Below are 14791 nucleotides of genomic sequence, written 5' to 3'. Positions count from 1 at the left end.
ATTGATCGTCTTCGAGATGGCTACAGACCAGCTGCCAGGAGAGGGGCTGTTTTATTCTTTGTTTTGTCTGAAATGGCGCTTGTCAACACCATGTATCAGTACTCACTGGTCTCCTTCTTAGAAGTTTTTGGACTCTCTCTTCAGAAATCCATGCCCAGTGCTTTTCTTCCGACGAGGCTACGGAACATCATGGATATGCTGACTTTCAGCACCTATAACTACGGCTGCACAGGTCAGTGCAATTTAGCGCTGGGCTGATAACCGTTGTTGTGCCATTGTTCGTTAAAAGCTGTGCCTGCAGCTGGGTTATCAAAGAGACGACTTGTCAAAACAGCAAATTCACTGATGTTGGGTTCTCAGTATTGGTCCTGGCGTACACTTTGCTCCCTGCTATTTCTTTTTGAAGAAACTATGCGTGTTACCAGTGGCACTTCTGAAGAAATGCTTTTCTTAATACAGTCCCAGCTATGGGCCTCCCATCCCTGGTGGGTGGTTTGACTCTATAAACCTGATCCAAAGCCCCATCTTGTATCACCCTGATCTCTATGGGATGTTCAGATGCAGGATGTGGTTTTAAAAACTTACAGTTCCACAAGTTCTAGCAGCTGATTTTTGAAAATACTGTCTTTTTGATGTAGGCTTGTTTGAGAAGCACAAGTTACTATTCTCCTTTAATATGACTGTCAGGATAGAACAAGCTGATGGCAGAGTTCCGCAAGAAGAACTTCAGTTCTTTTTGAAAGGTAAAGTGAATATTTATATATAAATAGATACGTACATGTAGCAATAGCTAAAATACCTTTCCAAGCTGGATTTTTGTCTAGATGTGAGGTGCTGTAAGAGCTAGCACCTAGAGAAACCGCTGAAGAGAGCTGCACTATGTTGGTTTACACAAATTCTGGATTCTGCTCTTTCTGGATTTTTCTTCATTAAACAGTGAAGAACCAAGTCTTTCTCTGCAGATATTGACAAATCTCGTATTAGCTGATCGTTAGGATGTTACCTGAGAAAATAATCTTTAGTTATTTTCTGACTATGTGTAAATCATTTTAGAAACGGCTGCAAAGATACAACTCTGGCTTCTGCGAGCACTTGTAAAATGCCATCTTTTCTTCAGCAGACCAGTTTAATCTTACAGTGCTTCCAGAACCAAATTGCCAGTTGGTTTCTCTGTGCAGTGGGACTGTATGTGTGGTCAGGTATTGGAGAATTTACGACGTGGACGTTCACTCTTGTTTCTGAATGTAACTAGGCAATATTTCCCTGGAGAAGAGTGCCCGAAAGAAGCCGTATGCCTGGCTTCCAGATCAAGGCTGGGAAGACCTAATTTCCTTGTCTGAACTATTTCCTGAGAAATTTGAATCTCTTCCAGATGATGTGGAAAACAATCCAGATGTATGGAAAAATGTACGTGCTTTTCTGCAATCCTTTTCTCTCTCCTTGTTTTTCTTCTGGTATTAAGTGTTCAAGTGTGATGCAATGTGCCACAGCACTCGGCAGGAGGCATGTCACCACTGCCTTTTTCTGTGAAGGCCTTGCTTTTCTTCTTGACCTCAGTTAGTGATTGGCTTATCTCCAGAAGAATTAGGGCTCTTATTTAAAAAACAAAGCCAAAAAAATCTTCCCTGGTATACTCTAGATGTTTTATTTTCCAATCCAATGCCTTAGATTATCTGCCCTGTTGAAGTCAGTGGAATTTTAGCTGTGATTTTAACAGTCAACATTTCACTGTTATTTTTGTGCTGCTAAATTGCATTTTGATCTTCTTGTGGCAGTAAGTTTTATAGGCTAGTTACAAACACAGACTTTCCTTTGTTCTACCTTTAATTTCAGTCCGTGTCTTCTTGCTTTATAAGAATTCTTTCTGTAAGCAATCCATTAGTACTTCTTGTTTGACATGCTGTTTTCTATATTTTAAAATAATTACTTGACATAAAATGCAAGTACAAATGCGTTTGTGGACTTGAACACTTTATCCTGAAAAAGTTGATTCTTTTACCTTCACTTAATCTTTTAATATTTCTTTGCAGCTGATTGACTTGCATCTTTGCTTTGTGTCTCTTGGCCCCTCGTTAAGCAAAGTGCTTTTGTCTGCTTTCCTAGGAACTGTGTTGCTAGAGCCGTTTGATTCATTTGTGTTGTCTCCCATCTTTTCTGGCCAGTGGTATGATACGGACGCTCTGGAGCAGATGCCGTTCCCCATGCAGTACCAGGACAGTCTCACGAACTTTCAGAAGCTCCTGCTCTTACGCTGTTTCCGTGTGGACCGGCTGTATCGGGCAGTAATGGACTATGTTACTCTGACAATGAATGATAAGTAAGTAGTCTCTTCTGTCAAAGCCAAACCCTGCAGTTCAGGTATTTCATGCAGAACTGGAGCTGTAATCAACTATGGAAATGACTTTGTGATTTGTCTAAACAACAGAGCGTGATTTGTCTTTGTATCATTTGCATTTGCAGTCTGCAGTGAGCTTTGATGTTTGTGTAAAAGGCTCTGTTACGCAAGATGGCTGCCCTTGCCTAAATTAACAATTTGTTGTGCTTCTTTTCTTGCCAGGTTTGTGCAGCCCCCTGTGATCAGCTTTAAATACATCTTTGAGCAGAGCACTCCTTCATCCCCGATTGTTTTTATCTTAAGTCCTGGCTCTGATCCTGTCAGTGACCTGATGAAACTGGCCGAGAATATGGGCTTTGGAGGGGAGAGACTCAAACTCTTAGCCATGGGACAAGGCCAAGAAAAGGTGCGAGGGTAGGGGCGTGCTGTGTGCAAGAAGTCAGTAGGTGAACTGCAGATCGTGCTTCTAAGGTTGTGGGCCCATTGATATTTTCTTTGCAAAGCTCTGCCCCATTTTAAAGGGAGTTACTGTGGGGTTCAGATGGAGCGCACGGTTTGCCAGCCTGGGAATAATGCTTTGTTGTAATGTGAAAGGGGGCATTTGACTGGTTTTGTGGGTTTCCCCACTGCTGCTTTTTCTGTCTTTCCCGTAGCTTTCCTTTTTGTTATGGACACTAAGGCAGGGATGACACAAGTTTAGCAGCGGACTGAACTTGCTGTGATTTTAATCAGTGGGAGAACCCCTGTTAGACTCTTTCAGAGCATTGCTTCCTCTGATCTTCGCCCTCTTCTGGGCCATGCACACTCCTGTACTGTTTTGAAGTACTTCAGTGCTCTGCATGACTTTAATTTCAAAAGAAATTAATGAAATAAAGCATCACAGAGCAACTTCTTGTGGCATTGGAAATGGTCCGTTCTCAGCAGGGAGCATTCTGGTAATTCTACTAAAACTAACCAAAAGGCTGAGAGTGCTTGCTAGCAGGATGAAATCCACTGCACCAACCCATCAGAGCCAGTTTACTTACAGGATAAAGGGGGTTACTCACAGCCAGTTCTTTCCCTCTCTTAAGATTGCTCTGCAGATGCTGGAGAGTGCAGCGGTTCACGGAGAGTGGCTGATATTGCAGAACTGTCACCTTCTGGTGAGGTGGCTTATCAGTCTGGAAAAGGCCCTGGAGAAAATTACAGATCCTCACCCCGACTTTCGCCTCTGGCTGACTACTGAGCCGACCAAGGGCTTCCCGATGGGAATTCTGCAGAAGTCGTTAAAGGTACTGCGAAGTGGGGAAACCCCCGTTAGGAGGGCATGGCCTGCCGCTCTGATTCAGCAAAACAGCCTGGCCTTGGGGGGAGCAGACCTGGATGCAGCATGTTGAGTTGGGCTGTGTGTACTGGCTTTTTGTCTTTCTGAGCCAAATCCTTTTTTCATCGTCCTGTTTAACCTTATGGTGATTTTTCATTTGGGCGAAAGCCGTTCAAGCAGAGTTTGGTTTTTTTTGAAGCAGTTATTTCAGAATGCAGGTTTGTGAGTAAACCTGGAAATGTGACAAATGCTCTTCAGGTTCAAACGCTGCCACAAGTGAGGAATATCCAGGGAGACAGAAATAGTCCTGTCAGTCCTGATGCTGAAGTGCACAGCTGAGGTCTGTGCCCAGCCTGGCCATAGTGTCAGTGGAGCAGACGTCGTAATAGGATAATGGTTTCCAGCTGCTACTTCAGGCTGCAGCATTTATCGCAGGCAAGCTGAGCCGGTTATTTTGAAGGCACAAGCCATGATTTGTCCTAATGTTCTTTTCTGTGGCTGCTTTACCTCTGTTGTGGTGAAGCAGTCCTGCAGACAGAATTAGTTTTATTTCGCAGATTTGAAAGCAGTGGCGCGACAGATCCAATGCGCGTGTAAGTGACAGCTCTGGAGTATTCCCCTCCAGCAGTGCCTAGCTCTGCAGTGCGGAGAAGTGAGGGTGAACGTATCTTTGAGACTGTGAACGTGCAATTTGTAGGTGTAAACATGAGCAGTGAGAACGAAGGTTTTGTAGCACTTTGAAAAAGCTTCCAGGAAGCTGCCTCAGCCTCGGTTTGATCATTAGCAAAGCAGTCTTAAAGCCTGTTAAACCATCATACTGTGGTGATACGTGGGATGCACCAAAATGTGCAAAGAGCTGATACTTCAGTAAATTAGATCTTCGAGTATGATAAATATTAATGTCTTTCCAATAACTTGACTATTTCTAAAATAATACCAAGTGTGTTTATCTCTTAAACTTAGAAGGCCTGTTCCATGTCTTTACTTAAGAAAAAATTCCATACTGATATGAATATGGAAAGCTGCTTAAAATTTTCAGGCATGCATCATATAGCGTTCGTAGAGCGTACTTACTGTATTCACAACGTATTTTCCTGAGGCTGTCGAGTAATTGATGTCTTCCCTAATTATTTCGATAGGTTGTGATAGAACCACCTAATGGTCTGAAGCTGAATATGAGAGCCACCTATTTCAAAATGCCCCAAGAAGCCTTAAAGCAGTGCCCACATCCTGCCTTTAAATCCTTAGTCTACGTCTTGGCATTTTTCCATGCAGTTGTTCAGGAGAGAAGGAAGTTTGGGAAGGTTGGCTGGAACGTACCATATGATTTTAATGAATCTGATTTCCAGGTAAGAAAATAATTACAACAGCTTTTGCATTCTTGAGTTGTTCAGATTACTTTTTTAAACATAGAATCTCTCCAGCTTTAATCCTTTCTCACAGTAAGATTTTGCTTCATTTTTTTTTCTGCTGCTGTAGAGTCATTTAGACTCCTGATCTTCTCTAATGTCAATTTTGGCCACTAAAAATTAATCAGATTCCCAATCCTTTGTGTTTATGTTGCCTCTCTCATGAGTCTCTTTTCTCAAGACGATTTATACTTAACATTTTAATTATTTGAGAAGGAAATAATTGTTAGTTTTCAAACAAGAGTTACATTAAATAAAATCTATAAATACAAATAGCTGGTTTATGAATCTTCTTATCTCACACATTCCAACAACTTTATTAGGTCTGCATGAAAATTCTTGACACGTACTTGACAAAAGCTTTCCAACAAAATGATGATGAAATCCCCTGGAGCAGTCTCAAATATCTTATTGGTGAGGTGAGTGCCTGCAGTGTCACTGAGGAACACTTGATGGTGAACGAATCCAGACAGATAAAGCTTCCTTTCTGCAGGGGCTGCAGTTATCAAGTAGAGCTGGCCGAGAATCTCTCCTGGGCAGTCTTGAAACTCCTGTGCAGCCCTGAGCAAGTCACTTAATCTCATTATCTCAATGAAATGGGGCTGTTGTGTGGAACTGCACGACAGGAGAGTTACGGTGCTTAATTAATTCTGAGTGAGGGAGCCCTTGGGATCCTCTGATGAAAGGCACGGAGCAGCACAACTTCTCGGTGTTATTAGTTCGGGGGAGGATCACCGACGGGTGTTTCTGAAGCTGTGTGTGAGCTGTGCTGTGCAGTAGCCGGCCAGTTCAGTGGAGCTGCTGCGACATGAAACCCTGGAGAAAGCTGTGATTTTGGAGCACTTAGTTGCAGCCGAGCATGAGCTGGTACCGCGGGAACTTACCATTGCACATAAATCTTTAAGGCTGGTTCTTAGGAGTGGCCCACAGCAGCTGTCTCCAGACTAAGCCCAAATGTCCTGCTTGTTCCCCCTTGAGAGGAGGCTAGAGAAGACATTCTTGGTATCCTTTAAGGAAGACAGTGTTATAATATGCAGTCACTGCAAAAACAAAGAGTATTTTGGACTTTTGGTGATTTTTGACTGTATTTGCGGCTCTGAAATCCAGTGCTTTAATATTGATGTAACCAATTTCTAGGTCATGTATGGTGGGCGCGCAATTGATAGCTTTGATCGCCGCATTCTGACCATCTATATGGATGAGTACCTCGGTGATTTCGTATTTGACACATTCCAAGAGTTTCATTTTTATAAAAATGACAAGGTTGATTATAAAATTCCACGGGGGACTGTCAAAGATGACTTTGTTGGTAAGAAGTGCTTTTCCTGCCACATAAGTTAGCATTAAAAAAAAAAAAAGTCTTCTTACCGTCTGCTTACATTTTCTCCGTATGTCCCTTGCTGGATATGAGAAGTTGAAAGGAACCTCGGGCATGGGGTGTGTATGTATTGCAATGTTGTTGTCCACTGATGCTGCTGCTCTTTTTTCATATGAGCAGCCCTTTCTATATGTGAGTGTATCAGTCAGCTCCTCATTTCTCTAAAAAACCCCAATAAAATCCCCAGGTAACCAGCATGTTAATTTTTATATTGTTGATATATTTTGATGAACATTGGGAGTGTGGATGGGGGGTATGTGGGTGAGTATTTCATGCTTTGAATTGTTTATTCGATCCTTGCAGTGTTTCAGTACCGGCTATAGCATTTGATGTTTTTCACGTGGAGCAGAAACACAAATCACTAGTGTATTCTATTTTTCCTGGTAGCTGTGGTTTAATGTGCTGCGTCTTTAGGGAGCATGTTTTTGTATTGCAGAGGCGATAGAATCTCTGCCACTTGCGAATACTCCGGAGGTGTTAGGGCTTCATGCAAATGCTGAGATTGGTTATTATACACAGGCAGTTCGTGAGATCTGGTCTCATCTACTTGAGCTGCAGCCTCAAACAGGTATGTTCTCCACTACTTTGAATTGTTTATAAATAGAAAATAAGCAGGTGGCTCGTTGCCATGTGGACTAGCCGTGCCACAGCCCACCTCGGGGTGCTGGATGCCAGCAGGGACGCCGAGTGCAGAGATGCGTCGTCCCAGGGGCACGGTGGGGTTGTGTCATGGCCTGGGGGGTGAAACAGCAGGGACTTGGAGGTGAGGGAAGCCAGCATGGAAATAGTCCCAACATGTGCCCAGAGGCAGAGCCTGAGGCGTGCGAGGAGTCTTCTGGTGCGAATGTCAGTGCTGCGGAGGGTGAGAGACCTTGATGCCAAAAGCGAGTTGGCTCTCAGAGAATTAATAGTAGAAGGGGTAACCTACACAGTAGCTTTTGTCTCATTACACTGTTTTGATTTCAGGTGAAACTGGTACGGGAATTAGTCGAGACGAATACATTGCAAATGTTGCTAAGGATGTGGAAAATAAAATACCGCAAGTATTTGAGGTTGACCAGATACGGAAACATTTTGGACGGAACATAACCCCTACGACTGTGGTGCTGTTGCAGGAACTGGAGCGTTTTAATAAGCTGATCATTCGAATGGCAAAGTCACTGGCTGAGCTGCAACGTGTAAGTAAAAACACAGCAACTAGACGAAAGCAGTCAGGCTTTACCTGCCCCAGCCCGGCACTCAGCCTTCTCACCATCTTTCCAGGCCTTGGCTGGGGAAGTTGGAATGAGCAGTGAACTGGATGATGTGGCTCGAGCGCTCTTTAACGGACAGATTCCTGAAATCTGGCGGCGGCTGGCCCCCGACACACTCAAAACACTTGGAAATTGGATTATTTTCTTTAGAGCTCGGTATAAGCAGTACAGCACCTGGGTAAGCGAGTGTCTCCAGAAAGCGTTTTGCTCTGTTCATCTGCAAATTGGTGCAAAACTCAGTGACCACACGTGGCCTTAGATGAGTTACTTGTCACTCACTACCGGGAATGATAATGACTTGTTTTGTGACCATAGATGCAAGACAGACAAGCCAGTAGCTGGTCTTTAAGAGCAGTGAGTTCCAGGTGTGGTGGGAAGACCAGGTGCTCCCACCAGGCACTCCAGGGATTCTGTGCTTGCAGGTTAACGATGGTGAGCCGAGAGTGATGTGGCTCTCGGGGCTGCACGTTCCGGAGGCTTACCTGACAGCGCTTGTTCAAGCCACCTGCAGGAAAAACAAGTGGCCCCTGGATCGCTCCACCCTCTACACAGAGGTAACCACGTTCAGGACTGCAGAGGACATCACTGAAGATACTACTCAAGGTAGCTGGTTTATGATTATTTGGCAAAAATAATGAAATGGTTAATTGGTGAGTAAGAAATTGCCGGGCATACTGAGTAAATTGCTTCGATTCTAGCTCCACAGACAATACCCCTGGGTTTGCATTTCACAGGCCACGTAATTTCAGGCTGGGCAGTAGCTGGGTTCTGGTTTTTGCATTTCCTGCAGAGCCCTGCACACACACACACAAACACACACACAGCTGTTGTCAGCTCTTTGCACCAACACACGTGGTCCTGAACCTACGCCTCTCCCTTGCTCGCTCGCTCTGCGTTTTTCTTCATGGCTAGAGTCAGTCCTAGCAGGTTTATAAAGAGCTATTTACAGCACAGATAATATGTTGAAATATATTTAAACAAAAAGTAAATAGAACTATCCATGATTTGGCATGTAAATATATCTTTATGAAATCCTTGTGACTAGCACTGCTCCACTTACTAAATATAGCAAGCCATGGGTACAGGGACAGCTCAGCAATGCTTTGGCATACTAGACATGATTGGGAATGGAGGAGGGGGGAAAAAATCTGATTGTTTTTGCTAAATCTAACTTGCCATTAAAAATCAAAGTTGCCTCAAGGGCTTACCTAGACTATTTTTTTTTATTTACTAACAAACATTTCATCAAGTGGTTGATATTTGTACCAGAACAATTCTAGCCCAACCCTTCACTTCTTTTTTGTCAGAATGCTCTACTGAGCAGTCCCACAGGAGTTAAACAGCTCACTTGCAACTTGGGCAAGTAATTGGAGGATTTAGGGGGAAGAAAACTGCAAACAAATCCATATTTATCCCTAATAATGTTTATCGTATGTAGTGCAACATCAAGTGGTTGATATTTGTACCAGAACAATTCTAGCCCAACCCTTCACTTCTTTTTTGTCAGAATGCTCTACTGAGCAGTCCCACAGGAGTTAAACAGCTCACTTGCAACTTGGGCAAGTAATTGGAGGATTTAGGGGGAAGAAAACTGCAAACAAATCCATATTTATCCCTAATAATGTTTATCGTATATAGTGCAAACGAGACAATTTTAATTAGAAACATCGTAGGTCACAGTAGGTTTGTTACGAACATAGTAGGTTTGTTACGAAAACGAACACCACAGATAAACACAGCTCGGTGTAGCTGTGGTTCAAAATGAAGTGAATGTGGTCATGATGGTATGTGCCAAAGACACCTACTAGAGGAACAACAGTTGTCTTAAACTGATTTTTTTTTCAGTAGCTCGATTTACACAGGACGTTGCTGTTTCTGCCTGTACAGGTTGCTTTGCTTCTGGCCTGTTTCTGGAAGGAGCCGACTGGGACGTGGAGCGCCGCTGCCTCACCAAGAGCAAGCCCGGTGTGCTGGTGGTGGAGTTACCCATTCTGAAGATCATCCCCACGGAAGCGCACAGGCTCAGACTCCAGGTACTGCCAATGAGTTTAACCTCCCTCTGGTTTCACACCCCAGTGGCTGCGAGTCCCGTGCCTCCTAACACAAGCGGCAGCATTTTATCGTGACTGCATCAAGTACGTGGTTTAACACTTCTCCTTCAGTGGCCATCATTACAGTTTTTCTTTTCTAAGGGCAACACTCAAGGGTTAATACCTTTGTTGCCTCTTTTCCACTCAGGCAGCTGGGACACTCTTGTACCCCCACCACTCTTCTAATTATTGCCCATTACCAGTTAGTGACACAAAGGATGTTACATTTACCAGGTGTCAGATAGTTAATACCTGTAACAAAAGCGAATGGCTGAAGATAGGTGTCTCTCCTGGAGTTCATTCTTGTTTCCAGTCACACGCAGTACTTGACGCACTACTCCATGTCCTTCCTCCATGCTCTTTCAGAACACCCTCCGGACACCCGTGTACACAACCTCCCAGAGGCGGAACGCGATGGGCACCGGCCTTGTTTTTGAAGCTGATCTTTACACTAGAAAGCACATTTCTCATTGGGTGCTTCAAGGCGTTTGTCTCACCTTGAACACGGATTGATGGTGTTAGCATTGAACCTTTGGGGCAGGGGTGTGGGTGGGGCAGCGTTCACTTAGGCACACTTGACTTTAAATAGTACAACTACTTGTACAAGCTACTACTATCAATAAACACAGTTGAAGATAAAAGTGTTTTCATAATTTGCATTTCCTTTCAGAAAGGCTCCAAGCTCATCTGTGTATAAGAGGTAATTACTTTGTCTCACACACACACACAAAGACTAAGGCTTGTTAGTATCGTTGTAAGAAATGTTTTTAATTGCCCAGAGCATCACTTCTGTGCTTAGAAGCGGTGCCTTCCATCATCCTCCAGCAAGTGGCAGGGTAGATCAGTCATACAATAGATTGCCATAAAAAAATACGGCAACAACCACCAAAACAACCCGCTGATGGTTAATGCGATACACTTAAAAATAGTAAACCACAGAATAGCAAACTTTCTTTAACCAACCGTTTTCCAGGAACACAGCTTTTCCCTATCCCTCCCCACCAGTCATTAACACAGTCCTACCACACAGCCAGCAAAGCCTGACGCTGAGGAGTGGTTCTTGGGCTTCAGAAGAACGAGTGACGGAGTTGTGAGGGGGCACGTGGATGTTCAAACCCTCTCTGATGGGGACAACCCTGCTGCGAAGGGTCATGCTGCACGGGAGCGTTAGCAGTACCACGGGTAGAACAGCTTTTGTCATCCCGCCAGTGCCTTTGTGGGGAAGCTGACACAGGCAGCGCTCCAAGGCTCCGCCGGGAGACACACACCAACACACAGCTGCAGAAAAGCTGAAGAGGGGCGGCCTACAGCTGGCACGGGAAGGGAGGAGGGCAGGCAGGGATCCTTCATCAGCTTTCACAGAGATTATGCGTTCCAGGTTTTTGAAGGCACATCATAAGCTTAGCAGCATTTGGGAGCCATTGGTTCTTGCTGGTCCTACTCAGAGGCTGCAGACAAGAGTGAAGCAGAGGTGAGCTGGAGATGTTGATCAGAATTTAAGAAAAGTGGGTCAAATTTGCGCTCCTTTCCCAAAATTGTATATTCTCACAGCTCTCGGTATGCCTTTCTTTCCTAGGAAAAAATAATTAAAAAAATAAGGGTCTACCTGTTGCTTACTAGAAAGGAGTAGGGGAACCAGCGCAAGTGCAAGGCAAGTCCATCCCAATCCACAGGCTAAAACTCAAGGATGCCAGGTTCTCCTCCTCTATGAACTGGATACACCACTTAAATTTACAACTAAATACACACACTTCAAAGGGACAGCTCAGGTTTCTAAGCTGGCAGAAGCCTGCACTGTCTGATACCCAGAACAAGACTAAGGTTTTCAAGAAACAAAAATAATTCCTTTACAAAAAAAGTGCAAGTTTAGAGCATGAAGAACCATTTCCATATTGGGAAGCCAGTTACGTTTTCTCCCTGGAAAAGGAGGTCTGAGCCAGTAGGGAAGGGGCTACAAGTGCAGTGGACCGACTAGGGTCAAGTGTGTAATGAAGCCATTCACGTTAAAAACACACACACACACAAAACAAAACCCCACAAACAACTCAGTGTTCATACTCTTTCTATGAGGATCATTAACTCCTCCCCATCTTTTTTTTTTTTTTAAAGCCACAAACTAAAGTATTTAGGATTAATCAAGTAATACTTGCTGGGGCTCTCAGGATTTTGAGAAAGAGAACCTATGAACACAATTTGCAATCAGGAGCATGTGCACATGAAGGAAAAGATGTCCTTTTAGTCCATTGTAAAGTGTGTGTACAGCTACGCTGTTGTCAGTGCTGAGGTGAGAAAGGCTTTGTCGTGGAGATTCGTGTTTGTATGAAGTGCTGACGTACAGAGTGAAGACAAAAGAACCCCTGGTAGGTCAGTGTTAACAGCCAATACATATTGCTGCAGGTTAATTTGTTTTCACTAATATCAATTGCTACCGCAGCCTGTGCCTTTGTCCACACGTGTAGTTACAGTAAATGGAGCAGTGCTCAGAAGCAAGCGGTTGGGTACCCCTGGTTTGGCCACAGCAGTTAGGAGTTAGATACCTTGCCATGTGAACAGTCCTATTAGGTTTCATTAGAGGAGCGTAATCTATTAATGATGTATCTGACGTTTGGCATGCAGGGGGGCATCAAAAGAAACGTTACTGTAGGTGCTCTTTATCCTACAGGATCACAGTGCATAAACAGCAACAGAGTAGAGCATTTCCGTGACTTTGCTCAAACAGTTCTGTCCGTCCCTGAGTGCTTCCTGACCACTTTGCTTCCATGGACCTGATCCACCGCCAGTGTCTCGACCTCTGGCTGGGGCTGGGCTGGCGCGACGTGGTGGATGCGATGCGCCACCCCGATGTGCGCCTTGTGCGGCTTCTCGCGGGCTGGGCTGTGCGACTCTCCGGATGCACGATCTGAAGCGATAGGTGGAATAACCAACGGCCTCTCCTTAATAAGATGCACCTCGGCTGTTTCCCTGGCCAAGAGAAACGGGGTGGGATCGGGCATGGCATCTACGGGCTCTCGGAGCAGCAGCTTCCGACTCTCTGACCCTATTCTGTAGGCCTCTTCAAACTCGGGGTTGAGCGGGGTTGACAGACTCTTCTTCATTCTGCGGCGTGGAGTCTCCGGCAGTTTGTCTTTGGGAGGGGAGGGCTTATAGCCGGACAAGACGGGACTGCCAGAAGGGGTCCCCTCCGAAGTCCCACTTGAGCTCATCAGCTTCTTCTTCGTCGCGTGCAGCTGAGAAGTTAAGTAAGCGATAGTGCTCGCTCTCTGCTCTAGTTCACTTGACAGCATATTGAGCTTATGGCTTTTCATTTTTAACTCTTCCAAATACTTCTTTTCTCTTTCTTTAATAGTGTTTTCCAGCACCATTATCATCGCATTCTTTTGTTCAAGTTCTTTCAATAATTCATTATTTTCAGCCTCTTTGATTTTCAGCTGAGCTTCGAGCTCTTCGCACTTTCTTTTAAGTTCTTCACTTCTTGAACTACCGTTTTCTAGAAGAATAGGAAAAGCAGAAGTGTTTCAAGTTAACGATAGCCACTAAGTAAAATAGTGCAATAGGGTTCCTTCTGCCATCCCAAAAGCATGAGAGAAATCCCCAATGAGTTTGAGCTAATACTTTTAAAATTACTTAATCTTCAGAAGGTTACTCCCGGGGGATATTTTATTCCTGTGCTTCACCTGTTGATAACCTGAAATAAGGAGAACCTAGTGTTTGTACACACGCACAAAAAAGTAAAAGCTTTGTGGTGTAATTACAGTACCAGCTAAGTTTTAATAGTAGTTTCTCACTCTTCTGCCCCTAATAAAATTCCTGTTCCGCGTTCCCATAGAGTATGCAGGGAATGGAGGAGTCAGCAGATCTACACTCTGTTCCTGGCTCTTTCAAAGATTTCCTTGGTAAAGAACTTGTGGCATTTACTTTGTAAATAACAGTAACTCCAGAAAGTAGAAAACTACTCTTACACCTTTAGAATTTATAAAGTCAGCAGCGCAAGTGCAAAGTACTCTCACCTACATGTAATGGAGACAATACAAACACTGGAAAAGATGAGGAATTTAACATGACCATTAAAAGAAAACTGCTGTGTATTCCTTACCCGACAAGTCCGAACTCTTTACAGTCAGCTCATAGGTTAAATCTGAGGAAAAAAGTTGTTTATTTTTATTAGAACATCATCATCTGCCCCATACCCCACCTGGTGAGCACATTTACAATGGCATGTGTCAATAAAAATGTAACTAACTCCTCCCCCCACCTGAAGCAACAGGAGATCCACTGCAAGATACTGAATCTGCAAAACAACTGCAACTATCAGGTGACACGTTGGGGTTTTGTTTTCTTAATTAAAAACCCATCTTGGCTTAATGATCACACATTTGTGCCCAAGACACATGCTGATCACCCTAAGCACAGCCAGTGGTGGGCTTTGTTGCTGAGGTATCACTGCCAGTGTCACTCTATGCCTATGAAAAGAATTAAGCACCAAACCGGCGTGCGCATCCTCTCCCAGGTACCTGTGCAGTGCTGCTGCAGGCGGCGGATCTCGGCGTGCAGGCCCTTCAGTGTGTTGGCGTGTTCCCGCTGGAGAAACAACAGATTCTTCTGGGCACTCTGTAGCTGGTTCTCCAGGTTTGAAGCCGCCATCCTGACATGCAGTCACACTGTCTGGGAACAGACACAGAACTGTAACAGCGCGTTATCTTTCACGTGCAAAGTTCCTTGCTCTGTGGCTAACAGCTGAATTCTACTGTTGATGAATTGACAGGCAATCAAGCAAATGCAGCAAAAGGTTCTTGACTATTTCAATTAGAAGTAAGTGCCCTAAGTTCATAGAAAGCCTAATTATACTCTAGGCCAGAGCAGTGCAGGGAACTCATTTGTTTGGAGTTAACACATTTAAAGGATTAACTTTAGACAGACTAAATCACTAATCCTGTTACAAGATAAAAGTGGAGTGCTGAGAAGTGGGCTAGTATGTCCCTCTGTCTTGTTGGACACAGGAAGTAGTAACATCCCTGGACAAGAG

General features: G+C 44.2%; 2 protein-coding genes across 2 annotated transcripts; one reads left to right on the top strand and one right to left on the bottom strand.

The window, feature by feature from the left end:
• The first annotated feature begins 72 nt into the window (after nucleotides 1–72).
• LOC104273588 (dynein heavy chain 10, axonemal-like) lies at nucleotides 73–10281 on the top strand. The gene is made up of 15 exons (XM_009868958.1): nucleotides 73–232; nucleotides 639–743; nucleotides 1253–1407; nucleotides 2163–2317; nucleotides 2558–2741; nucleotides 3406–3606; nucleotides 4778–4987; nucleotides 5371–5466; nucleotides 6185–6356; nucleotides 6862–6993; nucleotides 7392–7603; nucleotides 7689–7856; nucleotides 8101–8281; nucleotides 9566–9711; nucleotides 10135–10281. Exons 1-15 carry the CDS (start codon nucleotides 73–75, stop codon nucleotides 10279–10281), a joined length of 2424 nt encoding a protein of 807 aa, XP_009867260.1.
• A 2198-nt stretch (nucleotides 10282–12479) lies between these two features.
• Nucleotides 12480–14419, bottom strand: CCDC92 (coiled-coil domain containing 92). The gene is made up of 3 exons (XM_009868957.1): nucleotides 14280–14419; nucleotides 13862–13903; nucleotides 12480–13255 (listed from the first exon to the last, which is right to left on the bottom strand). Exons 1-3 carry the CDS (start codon nucleotides 14407–14409, stop codon nucleotides 12480–12482), a joined length of 948 nt encoding a protein of 315 aa, XP_009867259.1. The 5' UTR covers nucleotides 14410–14419.
• Nucleotides 14420–14791: the final 372 nt, after the last annotated feature.

This window comes from Apaloderma vittatum, unplaced genomic scaffold (assembly GCF_000703405.1).
Source record: "Apaloderma vittatum isolate BGI_N311 unplaced genomic scaffold, ASM70340v1 scaffold39784, whole genome shotgun sequence".
Taxonomy (NCBI): domain Eukaryota; kingdom Metazoa; phylum Chordata; class Aves; order Trogoniformes; family Trogonidae; genus Apaloderma; species Apaloderma vittatum.
The sequence above is the reverse complement of the archived record's forward strand: the minus strand, read 5'-3'. Positions and strand labels throughout refer to the sequence as shown.

Bases quoted from the DNA above. Each gene is read 5' to 3' on its own strand.
- LOC104273588 (XM_009868958.1), top strand. From the start codon at position 73: ATGGCGCTTGTCAACACCATGTATCAGTACTCACTGGTCTCCTTCTTA. The intron at 5,467-6,184 runs GTGAGTGCCTGC...ACCAATTTCTAG, and splicing joins TCAAATATCTTATTGGTGAG to GTCATGTATGGTGGGCGCGC. The intron at 9,712-10,134 runs GTACTGCCAATG...ATGCTCTTTCAG, and splicing joins CGCACAGGCTCAGACTCCAG to AACACCCTCCGGACACCCGT.
- CCDC92 (XM_009868957.1), bottom strand. From the start codon at position 14,409: ATGGCGGCTTCAAACCTGGAGAACCAGCTACAGAGTGCCCAGAAGAAT. The intron at 13,904-14,279 runs GTACCTGGGAGA...TTTTTTCCTCAG, and splicing joins CCTGCAGCAGCACTGCACAG to ATTTAACCTATGAGCTGACT. The intron at 13,256-13,861 runs GTAAGGAATACA...CTATTCTTCTAG, and splicing joins AAAGAGTTCGGACTTGTCGG to AAAACGGTAGTTCAAGAAGT.